Source organism: Tympanuchus pallidicinctus, unplaced genomic scaffold (genome assembly GCF_026119805.1).
Source record: "Tympanuchus pallidicinctus isolate F22 unplaced genomic scaffold, pur_lepc_1.0 scaffold11, whole genome shotgun sequence".
In the NCBI taxonomy this organism is placed as follows: domain Eukaryota; kingdom Metazoa; phylum Chordata; class Aves; order Galliformes; family Phasianidae; genus Tympanuchus; species Tympanuchus pallidicinctus.
This window is the reverse complement of record NW_026294627.1, coordinates 6638273-6653236: the sequence shown is the minus strand read 5'-3', so window position 1 is coordinate 6653236 and position 14964 is coordinate 6638273. Positions and strand designations below refer to the sequence as shown.

Here is a 14964-nt window from a genome sequence, read left to right as displayed (position 1 = left end):
TCTGAAATGAAGCAGGGATTTCTAAGACTCCTACTGTTTTCCAGCAGGTATAATTTGAGTCCGGAGTTCTGCCTCTAGCAGTATATATCTCTGATGAAGTAGCAAACACTTCACCAAATAAACTGCCCCTCACACCAATGGTGTGTTTTGGTGCTTCTTCATCCATTTCCTCATCAACTTGGAGGAACTGTGGCTGCTAGGCCATAATTAAAAGTTGCAGCTCAAAATTTTACATGACAGATTCAACCGAATTCTAATAATGCCCTTTTCAAAACTGTTTTTGTTTAAGGGTCAGATACTGTGAAGTGGTAAGGTACAAGCTTATGGAAGCATAGGCCTGCAGGTGGTCCTCTAAAAATTGTTCCAACGTTCCCCAATGTGTTCTGAGCCAACAGCTGGAGCTCTTATTAGTCCAGTGCTAAGAAAAATTGTTTTAAGTGGATGAAGAATTCTAAACAGCTGTAGCTATCAGCATGCCATCTGTGTTCTTGCATGTAGAAGTCTGGGCAATGTTTAAATGCAGGATAAAATTTTAATTTAGTAAGCAGGTTAAAATGCATGTGGATATATAAATACTGTAAATGTATCCTTTCTGCATTTTTACAGATTTTCAATATAATTGCAGCATCATACGCTGTGAGTTACATTGTAAGAATCCTTTTTAAAGCACTACAAGGGAAACTGAATTTCATCAGGAAAAAAATATGTTTTTAAGCAATTAACTTAATAAATGGCCTGAATGCATTTAACCCTCAATTCATGAAAATCTGAGTGAATGGAAATTCTGCTGTTAATGCTGCAGCTTTGAGACCCTGTAACTATTTGCCTCTTTAGAACTAGATTCTGCTGGGACCTGGATCAGCTTGGTAGTGAAGGGATGAAAGGTTCTACAGCTACAGACATGGTCTTCAGTTGTGCTTTAGTATTTTCACTGATTCCTTCCACTCTTTCCCTGTTGTTCATACTCATCAGGGAACTCTGCAAATGCATCAGGAGTTGCATAATGATTTTTTTTCACATCAGTGTTGATGTAAAGGCTTTTAAATAGCACCTGTTTAAAAAAGCAAGCAAACAAAAAAATCCCAGCTTAGATGAGGTGAGAAGGTCTAGGTTTTACAAATAACAGCCCAGTCCTCCATGGCTGATGGCATTCGAAATGGAAGGACAGTATGGATTGTGCTAAGTTTCTTGTTTAACTGCATTCTTTGCAGCTTTTTAAATTCATTTTACCATCATCAAGTTACAAAAACTTGCTGAGTGTACTTGCTGAATCTGAGTGCTTTGAGTGGTACACAGCACAGTATTTAGCACACTGATGTCTGATACCTTTACATGGCTACTGAGAGCTGACACTGCAATGGTATGTGGATTTGACTGTGACTTTTATTAGTAAATGAGGGGGAAAAAAAGTGTGGTATACCAAACGAATCATAATACCTCTCCAAAGCAAGATTTCAAAGCTAAGATAAGCATTTTTTGTTTGATAATGGTGAAATTCAGTAGTGCAAACAAATACATACTGGGTTATTTGCAGTTTAATTTACCCTCTTTTCCATGTTCTTGGACGTTGTGCTGTATTTAACAAGTTGGTTAATGGTTTAGCTATAATTTTATAATTTGTAAGACTTCAAACCCATACGGTAGCACAGTGTACCTTATGTAACACAGTGTTACATGTCTCAGATAGACCTGTCCAGGTGCATGTCAAGCTTTTTCTTCATAACGTGTTTTTAATAAGAAAAGCAGTATGTGTATGTACCAATTTGTGACAAATTCTAATCTTTTCCTTCGTGTTTAGGCCCATTTTCCTATTTACTGTTACACTGCATATCTGGAACAGAACATTCCTTGGATGTAGTTTAGTTTTAATGCTAGAACTGTTAAGCACTGGGCTGTTCAGCTGCTCTGACATTTTACATGGCACTGATGTAACTTTACAAAAATCCTTCCATCTGATGATCTTCTGGAGCACTTGCACTATCAAGTCACCATTTCAATAATTTAGGGACTAGTTCTATTTTGAATAGGATTTTGCCTTGAAAAAAAACAGCTACTTATTCTATGTAACAATGCATTTTTTTGCTTGCATTCTTTAAAACTGGCATGATTATTGGTTAAGTACTCTACCCGTTAATCAATGGTGTTCTCCAGTTGCTACTATTTTTTTGTTTGTTTGTTTGTTTTTGTCTCTGTTCAGGAAAGAGAGAGATCATATTTAAAGTAATGAGTTACGTGTCTGGAACACTGTTTGAAATGATAATTTTGTCATAAATAAGAGTCTTGAATTACGGTTGGGGGAGGGTGGAAAATGTCCTTTTGCATGGTTATTTGATTCTGCACATTCATAAAACTCATGCAGAAATTAATCTCATGTCTTCGTTTTCTTTTTTTCTCAATAAAATTCTTATTACATGCTGGTTAAAATCGGATTTTTTTACTTACTTTATTGTAGGAGAGAACTTCTCTTTTGATTTGTAATGCAGTTATTAACATGCTGTGGGCATTATCCACAAGTTGTTGGCTGTGAGGGATGCAGTGGCCAAGTGGCACAAGCATCCAGTGATGTTTGTAAAATCAACATTTGCAGTTGAACTGCTGACCTTTTTATTTTCTTGGTAGCACGAACAGAAATGAAGACACTGCTGCCCATGAGTGCCATCAAGTTTGCATTTGTAGTCAGTCTTTTGAGCCCAAGAGAAAAAGGGTTGTAGAAACAGCTCCTGTTATGTAGAGGTATGTGAAAAGCTTGAATGTGTTTTTAATTCAGCTTAACTCATCGTGCAGTTGAGCAGTCACAGAATCACAGAATGGCTTGGGTTGGAAGAGACCGCAGGGATCATTGAGTTCCAACTCCCTTCCACAGGTAGGGCCACCGCCCTCCATATTTAATACTAGACCAGGCTGCCCAGGGCCCCATCCATCCTGGTCTTGAGCACCACCACAGATGGAGCATCCACACCCTCTGGGCAGTCTGTTCCAGCCTCTCACCAGTCTCCCTGTGAAGAACTTCCCCTGATGTCCAATCTAAACCTTCTCTCCTTGAGGTTGAATGATGAGTTTAATATCATCCACTATATGACAACCAATTCTGGATGTTCAGAATGTGTTTTTTTGTGTTTGATTTTTTTTTTTTTTTTTTTTTTTTTTTGCATCTAGTTGCTCCTGTGTGAGAGGAAGCATCCTCTTGCATTGAGTATTTGAAAAAATCACTCTTGGTTAAATATTAATAAAAGCTGCGTTGCAACCAAAAATCATCGGAAGTCAGCTGGAGGCAGCGCTGCACCTTCAGCCATCCGAAATATCTGTAATCCAAAAACCTTGTTCTCTGAAATGTTTATTTTAAATTTGACATAAATATTGATACTACAGTACTGTAACAGAATTCATTGCTTAAGGTAAAACTGACTGTGCTTCAAACTTAATATGCTTCCCCTCATTTGTTCTTCCTTTATTGAAACTGAGATCTGTGTGTTGGAGGCACCTGCTACTCTGCACTTCCACACCCTGAGGGACTTTTTAGTTTTTGTAATCAGGTAGTACTGTATAAACAGAGCCCAAACTTCAGAACTTCTGTTTTTACTTGTGGATGCTGTTAACATTTGGATTGTGTACTCATGAGTATAACCTAAGCAGAGGTGTTCTGTTCAGAATTACTCTTAGATATTCGCTCTGAAAATCAGAAGCCTGTCAGCGCTTCTGTGACAGAATTTTTACTTCAGTGAATTTATAAATTAATTTGGATGCTTATGCTTGCCAAGAGCCATGGTTTAACAACTGAAAGAAGATAAAGGTGGAAAAAGTAAGTGGAGCGTATTTTACTTCTATTCCTCTCTAGTCCTTTTTTCTTAAATCACCCTGTTAAAATCATTGCACCATTATGTTGATCCACTGCCTGAAAACTGAGGTGTGGTTGGGGTTTGCTCAACGAAAGCTGGCGTGCACTTTGCTGAGTGGCAGTACTAAGACATTGAATATATAGTTCTAAACCTAAAATGTGCCATTTGCATGAGTTTTTCCACCTCACAGTTGTCTTATTAACTGAAATGCATGTTTGAATTGTGGCATTGTTGTGCACCCTCATTTTTATGAGAGGAGATTTAGACTCTATGTAAGGAATAAGTTTTTTTCAGTAAGGGCGGTGAAGCACTGGTACAGATTGCACAGAGAGCTGTGGGTGCTCTCTCCCTGGTGGTATCCAAGGTCAAGTTGAGCAGGGCTTTGAACCTGATCTGCCTGTTGGTGTCCCTGTTGATTGCAGGGGAGTTGGACTAGATGACCTTTAGGAGTCCCATCCAACTCAAACAATTCTGATTTTGTCTCCATACATTCTAGCCATTTGAGAAATTTTGAATGTGGTTGTGTATAGAATGAGCGCTAGCTATGATATATCATCTGATAATTGCTACAAGGCTGAGTGCAGTGCTGACCAAGAAGCAAGTGCTCAATTCTGCAGTTACTCTCTGAATCCCATATAGACATACAGCCCTCCAACAAAAAATCATTTATCAGACTGCAGGTGGCTAGAAATGATAGATGTTTCTAAAATTAAAGCATGTTCAGGCAGAATTATGTGAAAGGAGAAAAGCTGTCCATTTCATCTGTTCCTCAGGTTTACCAAAACTGGGTATGTCTTTAGATAGTGTATAGACAGCTGTCCCTGTTTATGGTTTATGAAAATTTTGGGCTCTCCCCATGTACTCCCTCTGCAGATCTACGCGAACAGCTACATGAGCACAGCATTGCCATGGCTAGCAGCAAGGCTTCGTTCTGGCCTTGCAGTCTCTTGGGACTCGCTAAGTCTGCTTGGTTGGAGTGCTCCCCACCTTCCTGGTGGGTTGTTTTAGCTTGTTTGGCTGATGGAAAAAGAATCACACAGAGAATTACAGACTAGTTAAGAGGAGATGGGATCTCTGGGTCACCTGGCCCACCCTGCTCCTGCAGGGACACCCAGAGCAGGGTGCCCAGGGCCATGTCAGGCAGCTTGTGGGGGAATGGTTTACAAGAGGAATGATTTTAAACTGAGACAGGGGAGGTTCAGGTTACATATTCGGAAGAAGTTTTTCACCCGGAGGGTGGTGACACACTGGAACAGGCTGCCCAAGGAGGCTGTGGATGCCCCACGCCTGCGGGCATTCAAGGCCAGGCTGGATGTGGCTCTGGGCAGCCTGGTCTGGTGGTTGGCGACCCTGCACATAGCAGGGGGTTGGAACTGGATGATCATTGTGGGCCTTTTCAACCCAGGCCATTCTAGGATTCTATGGTACTAACAATAAGGTTGGCTTTGATTGTGAAGTGTGCTTCTTTCTGCACATAACAAGAGTGGGAGGATGTTTCAGCTTTATCCCACAGCTGTGACAGTGGGTGGCAAAGCTCTGAGCTGTGGGCTGCAGTCAGTATTTCAGGGCATGTAGGAGGTGCCAGAGGACTGAAGCTCAGCTGCTTTGTTCAGCAGGGAGATGCTGGTTTCAGGAATATCAGGAGGGAAAAGTGATCTCAGAGGAGCGAAAGCTTTCTGTGCTGTGTTCGCAGCTGACCCTGTTTCTCCAGGCTGACGTCCTGCTGCTTGTGGATTACCTAAGGATGTGTTGCCACAACAGTCGCTGTGTCCAGCAACCGGGGCTTGTCTCCTAAAAAGACAGCCAAGTTTGGAGGTAATGGGGATGGCAGAGTAAGGAGTGCGTCAGCAGCTTTCTGTCAGCGAGCAGCCTAGCAGAGCACATCTGGGGAAGCTGCCATGTAAACATAGCAAGTCTATTCTTATCTGCTGCCCTCCTGTGAAATGCTTTTCCCGTTATCGCCTCTCACGTTCTTTCCCCTTATGGAAGGCTGTAACGCATTCTTACTTGAACCAGGTCCAGCCTCTTCTGTATGAGGTTCCTTGAACCCAGTTCTCCTACACTTGGGAAGCTCCCCAGGTTGGATCCATCAGGAAAACCAGTTGATACTGATATGAGCTGCCTTGGCTTGATGGATTATAACTGGCACAAGCAAGTATAGAAACAATCCATTGCAAGGTCCTAAGCCTTTCTGTGCTTCTCCCAACGATTTCCGCCAGAAACTCATGTCCCTGCTGCACTTCTCTTGATCCTCAAGTCTAGCAGGCTGTATACTTACAGCTGAGTTACAGGCTTAAACAGGAGCCACGTGTACTTTATTGGTGTTACTTTAGGTCTCAGGCATGCAATGGCAATGCTCTGGTCTCGTTGCAGTTTCTCTAGGGATAGTTGCTGCATGGTGATGTGTTTCTCAGCAAGGAGCACGTTGCTTTGGTTTGGGTCAGAGCAGCACAGCAGACACAAGGTTTCTGTATTTCACTTTTGCATTCAGTGCTACAGTGTAGTCCATGATGTTCACCTTCATCTAGGTCTGGTAATGGCACACTTAACTGTATGGCATTAAAATCTCATGGCTGAAAACAGGAATTTAGAGTGAGAGGAAACTAACAGGTCATGGTGAGTACACCCTGTTCCTCCCTGCTCAGGGCAGCTCTCCAGTTGCTTCTGATGCCTGGAAATTCCAGTCTGCTTCCTTGTACTCAGTTTCAGAGTACAGAGGTTATTTTCCCAGCAAACTCACAATCACAGATTCCTAAAGCAAAGCAAAGGCACAAAGCAGGTATGTTTAATCTGCTCACAGGAGGGGTTTGGTCCTCTGCTGCAGCAAAATCATGGGCAGCCCACATGGTTCACATTCTCTTGGCACTTGCAAACATGCAGAGATGTTACAGGTTGTCTATAGAAGAAGGACTGAATTATAGAAATTGGCTTGGTGCAGAAGTCAGCGTATACAGCACCAGTACTGATTGTGACCATATGCTTGATGGGCTGATTCATAGCTTTAGGACCTTCCTCTTGCAGTGCCTTTTCCTTAGTAGGTACCTGAGTTACACTGTGTGGTCTGTTTCTATCACTCTTGTAAAAGAAGGCAGTCTGAGATCAGCTGAAGCAACCTGGTTGGATCCAAACCATGGACAGCTTGAGGCTCCGTTCTAACAGATGAACAACACTGTCATTGAGAAGACTTACAAAACCAGAAATTACAAATTGATGGTGTACTTCAGTAGTCAGGATAGTGGGACAGGGAAACCTCAGTTTCATTGCTCCACAAAAACAGTCTATTGATGAATGACTGTGTTGGGAAGGGTTGTTAAACCGAAGCATTACAAGTGTTGAGAGAAGCACTGGTCTCACTTACCCCCAAATGCTTCATCTGCAAAGGTACCACATCAGCTTCTGTTTTCATTAAGCTTAAGATCTGCAAGGTGTTTTTGGAGATCATTTTAAATTAATGCCAATTTTAAATTCCTGTGAGTCTGTGAGCATAAGCCATCTATAAGTGTTTGGGCATCATCATTCCTTTATAACATAGCAGAGGAAGGGAAAGAGATCTAAGCTCCACAGAGTTTTCAGGACGTAGCAGGTCATAATGACTCATTCATTCATACATAATTATCAGTGAAGTTGAGAAGGGGAAGGAAACAATAGATTTTAGCTAGGCACTCTTTGTACTGCTTCGAATAGTGCATGGAAACCACAGGAGATGACAGGTCACTTTGCAGTGGTGAGGTAATGGCACAGAGCTTCACAAACTTGCATTGAAAGTATATGTGTACTGGTGGAGCATTCGTTCACTTAAATGAAAGGTGGCTTATTTTATTATGAAGATCCTGTCAACTATGAAGAAATCATGCTACTCCATATATTTCTTTTTTCTCTGTCACATCCTCTGACAGGACCCAGGCAGTGACCACCAACAGCTGTTCATGAGGAAGAGGCACCAGTGGCTTTTCTTCCACCATCCGAGCATTGGAACCTCTCCCTGGGGAAGTCTCAGTTACTAGTGATGCATAAATTACTTGTTGATAACATAACATAAATCTATGAGGGAGGCAGAGCTACCCAAGAAAAGGGAACAGTCACCAGAGTGGTTATGGTCGAGTCACTGTTCTTGGTAGCACATTCCCCTGCAACCAACACCCGAGGGACTGAACTACTGTAATTTCTGACTCCCTTGTCTGAATTCAAGACATTTGGGTTGAGAATAACTCTTACTGTAGCCTGTTGAGTCCGCTGCCCTGTTTGCACTTCTGTCTGTTTTAGCACCACACCTGTTCCACTCCCCATGAAACAGAAAGCACTTCATTCCCACAACCTGCAGCAATTTATGGTTGTGAGAAAAGCTGTATCATACTTTATACAACAGAAAGAAAAAAAAAAAGGTTATTACCAGTTTTTATTATCGGCTCCCTCACAAACGGGAATGTGATTTAATAAAATTCTAGCAACTGTATTAGTTGTAAAGCAGATCAGAGGTACACTTAGAGGCAAATGAAACTTTATATATATATAATTTTAAAAAATTAAACACTTTTGTACAGTTTAAGCTTTCAATATCTAAAGGGGATCTACAGGAAGGAGGGACACAGACTCTCTAGCAGGGACTGTAGTGATAGAATAAGGAGAAATAGCTTCTAGCTTAAAGAGGGTAGATTTAAGTGGGATATAAGGAAAAAGTATTTTGCAGTGAGGGTGGTGAAGCACTGGAACAGGTTGCCTGGAGTTGCGGTGGATGCCCTGTCCCTGGAGACTTGCAAGGTGAGACTGGACTAGGCCCTGAGCACCTGATCTAGCTGTAGATGACCCTGTTTATTGCAGGGGAGTTGGACTAGATGACCATTAAAGATCCCTTCCAACTCTAAGAATTGTATGATTCTACATGCAGCTCCTGATGGGAAACTCTCTTATCAGAAGACAGAATTACTCCATACATCCAGCCCTACAGCAATAGTGACAATGCTGTCATCCACCCCCTTCATCTGGAAGGGACATCACTGTGTGAAAGAGCTCTTCCAGAAGAGAAAAAAAAAAGCAAAAGCTGCCACTGGTTTGGGATTGGCGAGAGCATCAACAGGAGCAAAGATCTCAGTTCTCAGTTATCCCATAATCTGTTTTCCAAAAAGCAACTACAGGATGGAAGTACACAGTAACTGCCCGAGTGGTGGAACTTCACTGTTATGAGTCTTTGTGTAAACCTCCAAGATAACACTCGAAGGTTGGGAGCTCAGGGACAGCAGCAGTTAGCTGAGGCTGGGTCACTGCAGTAGTCTGCCTACAGCGCATTTTTCCAGGCCATCATCCTATGCTACTTCTTTCAGTGTCTCTGCAGCTGCCTGCACAGTGAAGGCTGCAATGGAAATCTGCCTCTTAACTTCTTCCCAGGCTCCTTGATGATCGGTTTTGGTTTCAATATCAAACATGGCATCATAGATACCTGGGAAGGATTCTCCAGTGTATTTGTTGTGGCTGCTTGGAGCGAAGATGACATGTCTGTGGGGAAAAAAAAAAGTGCAAGTATACTAAGTAAAAAAATCATGAGTATTATGTGCATTCATTGGGGGAAACTGTAAAAATGTGTGCTACAAAACGCTTAAAGAATTGCAAGATGACTAGAATTCACTAAATATAAAGGTAGTCTAGCTGGAACTGTCTTTAGAAAGACAGAACAGACCAGCCCATAGGACCAACTCTACAGGGAAGGGATCAGGTTTAGCACAGAGAACCTTCTCCTTGGGAAAACACAGTGCATTTCTCTAATTAGGAATGAAACCACGTTAGGAACTTTTGTAAATGAGAGCTCAACAAATATATTGAACTAATGTGACAGTACAGAACATGGAATAAAATAGCAAATGGGTGTACAACAGAGGAGAAAAGTACACGAGTCTCAAAAAATAATGCAGCAAATGAGTGATAACTGTGAGATCTGGGAAAGGAATGTGGAAAACTATGGGAGAATTGGTAAGAAAGGCACGGATTCTTTAGAGGAGCACTAATTGTATGGGATCCTTAGTGGACAAAATCATAACTTTTTTTTTTTTTTTAATAATGAATAATTGCAGTCCTACTTTTAAATTTATTTTGTTCATAAAAGGTAAAAAAGTGCATTTGTAGTATGTGAAAGATGCCCCCCAACTAGAAATAAACAATAAATCAACGTTCACAAGAAGAACTGCAGAAAAACAACCATTTCACTGTTACACAAGTGTGAACACTTTATCCTAGGAGGATGGAAGTCCCTCTGCCTGAGAGATTTCTGGCATGGTGCAAATGCCATCAGCCAGTGAATCAGGTGCATCCAGCCATCAGATGTATCCAGCCATTGGAAAAAGGGGGATATTGTGAGCAAAGTGAGGCAGTTGCGCACCTGACATTGGAAGCTAGCTTCTGGCAAGTGGAACTAAGAAACGCATTGGACTTCTACAGAGGGTGGTGAATCAAGCACTGCCTTCCTCCACACCCACAGGCTTGTACAGAGAAAATTTCAATAACAGCCGGTTAAGGATTAAAGACAACAACAAGCAACTAAAGGTGGGATGGACAGGACTCCACAGAACAGCTCATGGGCTGTATAAAAACTTCACAGAGTATCCTGGCTAATAGACTGCTGGAACTGGGAAGACCAATGAGGGTGGTGCAGATGGCAAGTTATCAACAAAGTCTCCTACTTGCTGAATAATACCTAAAACAGTATCCATTGAGCTATGATGCCTACCTACAGCCTACATAGGAATTAAACTGGCTGACTTGTTTGAGTGGAATTCATCTCCAAAATCACCTTGGACAGCTAAGAAATTTAAGAGCTAGAGGACTTAGTTAAGGAACTTGGACAAGTTAAGAAAGCTATTATCTCACCTGTAAAACTTCCTTCCTGGTAAGCCAAGAGGATCAATGAAAGCTCTTTCTATAAACATCAGCTGATCGTTGATGATTCGCACTGCAACTGGGCTGCAGAAAATGGAAACAAGATGCATTTCACATAGTGAGGAAACATGACTGCTCCTTTTCATTCAAATACTTCTCTTCTTTGGACAGAAGGTGAAGCTTTGCAAATAGTGGCCTCCAGCCACTGCACCCATAGGGCATGTGAGTCCCACAGAATCATGAAGATTGGAAAAGACCTCTAAGATCACGCCCGAACATCAACCCACCCCCTATGCCTCCTAACCATCCTTCAGTGCCACATTTCCACAGTTCTTGAACACTTCCAGAGATGGTGATTCCACCACCCCCATGGGCAGCCTGTGCCAGTGCCTCAACAGTCTTTCTGTGAAGTGTTTCCTAATCTCCAACCTGAACCTCTTCTGGTGCAACTTAAGGCCATAGGGCTGCCCCCTAGGTTTTCAAGCACATGAATGTTTTATATACTCTCAAGCATTATCTCCTTCAGGTGTGCTAAAAGTATAAATATTTGTGACACATACAACATTCAAGCATAGGTGTCTAAATACAGAGCTCAGTCCAACTTTAACTTCCACTGCTATCTGCTTTTCCATTTATTACAATAATTGTAATGACAAACTGATATTTATAAGCTCTACAGCTGATACTATTCATCACTGAAAGCAGAATTAATCCTGGCAGATATTGCCTGTCTCAGAGTTCAAGGGCTCTGCTCTGTACTAATCAGACAGACTCCCTGTGCAGTCAGTGCCCTCGCTACCCAAAGAAGATGTGATTAACTGCCCCTTCAAAATACTAATTTTGCTCCATTAAATATAAAGGGACTCAAGACAAGTAATTATATCTTTAAGGTGGCTGAAAACTAAGCAAGATAAATATCACCCCAAGGAGAGACAGAAATGCAGGCTGCACTAGGAGCAAATCCAAAACTGACTGAAAGTTCAGCTGGTCTGCATTTGTAACTTATTCCAACCAACCAAAGTCTGATGGAGGGTTTCAGGAGTACCCTGGGACAAAGAAGGGAAATACCAAGAGATGAGCTTTTACCAAAATGAGATACACACGTCCTTATGTTTTCAGACTTACTCCTTCCTGTCCACTTGCTCGAGCCTCCTGTGAAATTCAGCAGCAGCCTCTGAGAAGTTCCCCACGGCAGAAAAAAGAGGATCTGGAATGGGAAGGATTTAAACAACTTCAGATGATCTGCAGAGCCCAATACACCTTCCATTTAACCAGGGGGAGCACAACTACATGTGTTTGGCTGCGCTGCTTGCATAGTTTTCCCATCTGTCACAGAATGTATTACTTTCCCCAGCGCAGGCTTGGAAGAGCTGCACTACCAGCAGGAAGAAAGACCTCAGCCACGGCCCCGTGTGCCATCCACATCATTGCTACCCCAGACTCTGCCTGCTACACCTGACCACACATTTGGTTGCTTTCTCCAGCTCTGCCCCTGGCAGCCCATCCAACCCTGTGCCACAGCTGAGCCACAGAAGCAGCAGACCTCCTGCTAATGACAATATCAGCAGCAATGGTTTCCCTGTGGAAGGGGCTGTTTGATACAGACCTGGGGAAAAGAAGCCATTTCTGCAGCTGATTTCTGTAGAACAAGGCGAGTGCTGTGAGCAGAAATGGCCTCACCAAAACTCACTGCGCAGAAGGAAGTTTCACAACCTGCATATTTTGCCTACAAGTTTCAGAAATCTTTAGATAATCCAGAATATCATAGAATCTACGTAAGTAGAAGCACAGATTTTGCCCTTGCAACCTGTTTATGGACTGTGGTGTGGAGTCACCTTGCTGGGGAGGATTTGCACTCGTCCACGACTGCACTTCCCTGGGGCAGTAGTTATCACCTTGCCAGAGGACAGATGTCCCGCTGACATCATGGCTGCATTGAGGCAGCAGATTGTATTTCAGAAGCAGTAGGAGGGGATTTAAGAGAAAAAGGAAAGGTCATCTGAAAATATATAAGAGAATTTGTGCTCATGTTCATGAGCTACTCCATGCTGCCAATTTTGTTTGAGAAATATTATCACTTTTTTTTTTTTTTTTTTTTTTTTTTTCCCCCCACAGGCCTTATTTCCAAATAGCTCATTATTATAAGTAAATATTTAATGAAGAAAAGGCTTCCAGCATTCATTGTATCAGAGGAACAGCTGAAATGGTAGCACAAAGGCAAATTAAAAACTTCATCAACTGTTTTGAAGGACAATTATGTGATTTATTCAGCTTTAATTAACAGCTTTCTGACATTCGGGGATGTCAATAAGCAGCTCCATAGAAATGTTGGGTGAAATGAATTTCGATTTTCACAGTAATGTAAAAAACTACATCTTTATTGCAATGCACTCTGGTGCCACTGAATAAACACAGAATGAGAATCATAGTTTTATCTGAGAAATATTTTAAAACGGATCAGGCATCAGAGGAGAGACATGAAAATAATGAAAAATAATGAAAAGGTTAAAAAAATGTGCCTTGTCAAAGTGCCCCATTTGTGAAGTTCTTAAGGACTTCAGTGATAGGGAAAAAAAAGCCTCAAAAATTGCTTGTAGAGCCTACCTGACATAGTATATGTCAGTATAGTATATGTATGCATCATTTAGAAATTAATTTGGTCAAGTTCTAATGTGAAATGGGAAAGAAATACAAACAATGGAAATAAAAGATTGAATAGAAATTTTGGGAGATATTCCAATAGTGGAAAAAGAAAGTCCAGTCTTGATGTTTCCTCATACAATATACTGCAATTCTCAATGAATTAAGTCTTTCTGTTAGGTAAACTCTCAGTCCGGGCAACTCATCAACATCACAAAGGGCTTCCTTTGTGGTCTGATGGCAAAAAACAACATCACTACAAAATGGTCAAGAGTTTTCTACCTGCGCCATTATAGGAAGTTTTAAATGTCTTTTTTAGGTTTCCCCCGAGTGGGGATTTGATTTGAATTTCTTCACATTTCAGACAACTCAAAAGAGGACTATATTAAAGCTAACGTCTTCTAACCTATGATCCATCAGATACCAAATGGGTTAGGAGTGACCAAAAATCCTCTTTGATACAGAAACACAAGGGGTGAACAAGACAAGGAGAAAGAAAAAAGAGAGGGAGAAAAAAGAGAATGCCTGTGAAAACTATTTGGAGAGGTTTGCCTAGAGAGGCTGTGGATGCCCCATCTCCAGAGGCATTCAAGGCCAGACTGGATGTGGCTTTGGGCATCCTGATCTAGTGGTTGGCAACCCTTCACATAGCAGGGGGGTTGAAACTAGATGATCTTTGTGATCCTTTTGTACCCTGGCCACTCCATGATTCTTTCCGAGCTTGTGATCCACAGCATTCTGCCTCTCCCATGCTATGTGCCTCATTACAATGTGCTCACGTGCTCAGTAAATGCATTTATGCAGAAATTAAAGGGTTCTGTTGCCTAAAAGTGGCACCCAGGCATTGATATAGATAGTGGAATGAAGCAGGTTTCCAAAGGTCACATTAAGCCTTTGACCCATGTCTCTCAACATTTAGGCAGCTGCCACCAATATTTAATCTGTCTTCACAGAATCACAGAATGGCCAGGGTTGGAAGGGACCTCAAGGAGTAGAGGGGGACATTCACCTTCCTGTCCTGCTGGCACCCCTCTTCTGATGGAGCCCAGGATACCATTTGCTTTCTGAGCTGCAAGGGCACACTGCTGGCTCATGTTAAGTTTTTCATCTATCAGAACCCCCAGGTCCTTCTCCACAGGGCTGCTCTCAAGGACCGCTCCTCCCGGTCTGTATGGATGCCTGGGATTCCTCTGGCCCAAGTGCAAAACTCTGCACTTTGCTGTGTTGAACCTCATCAGGTTCACCTGGGCCCACCTTTCAAGCCTGTTGAGGTCCCTCTGCATGGCATCCCTTCCTTCCACCGTGTAAACTACACCACTCAGCTTGGTGTCGTCAGCAAACTTGCTGAGAGTGCACTCTGTCATCGATGTCACTGATAACGATGTTAAAGAGCACCGGTCCCAAGACAGAGCCCTGGGGGATGCTGCTCATTACCGGCCTCCACCTGGACACAGAGCCATTGATGACCACCCTCTGTCTGCGGCCTTTCAACCAGTTTCTTATCCATTCAGTGGTCCACTTTTTCTACAATAAGCTCTGAATTGGAAATGAAGTTGCTAATACAGCTACAAGAAACCGGCCCCATAGACTTGTACACATTCACTCTCATGAGGCAGTCTCAGAC

At 42.2% G+C, this 14964-nt stretch overlaps 1 protein-coding gene across 4 annotated transcripts in view; it reads right to left on the bottom strand.

Moving 5' to 3' along the window:
* Positions 1 to 6205: 6205 nt before the first annotated feature.
* The window catches only part of LOC128074160 (N-acetylated-alpha-linked acidic dipeptidase 2-like), a 32021-nt gene continuing 23262 nt past the window's right edge, over positions 6206 to 14964 (bottom strand). For 3 of the 4 annotated variants that reach the window (XM_052669758.1, XM_052669752.1, XM_052669774.1), the window contains 4 exons: positions 11826 to 11907; positions 10692 to 10784; positions 8368 to 9326; positions 6206 to 8001 (listed from right to left, as the gene is read on the bottom strand). In XM_052669758.1, coding sequence (XP_052525718.1) covers positions 9137 to 9326; positions 10692 to 10784; positions 11826 to 11907 — 365 coding nt within the window. In that variant the 3' untranslated portion in view covers positions 6206 to 8001; positions 8368 to 9136. Of the gene's footprint in view, positions 8002 to 8367; positions 9327 to 10691; positions 10785 to 11786; positions 11908 to 14964 lie in introns of those variants that run through there. The other variant, XM_052669766.1, reaches the window with a different exon arrangement.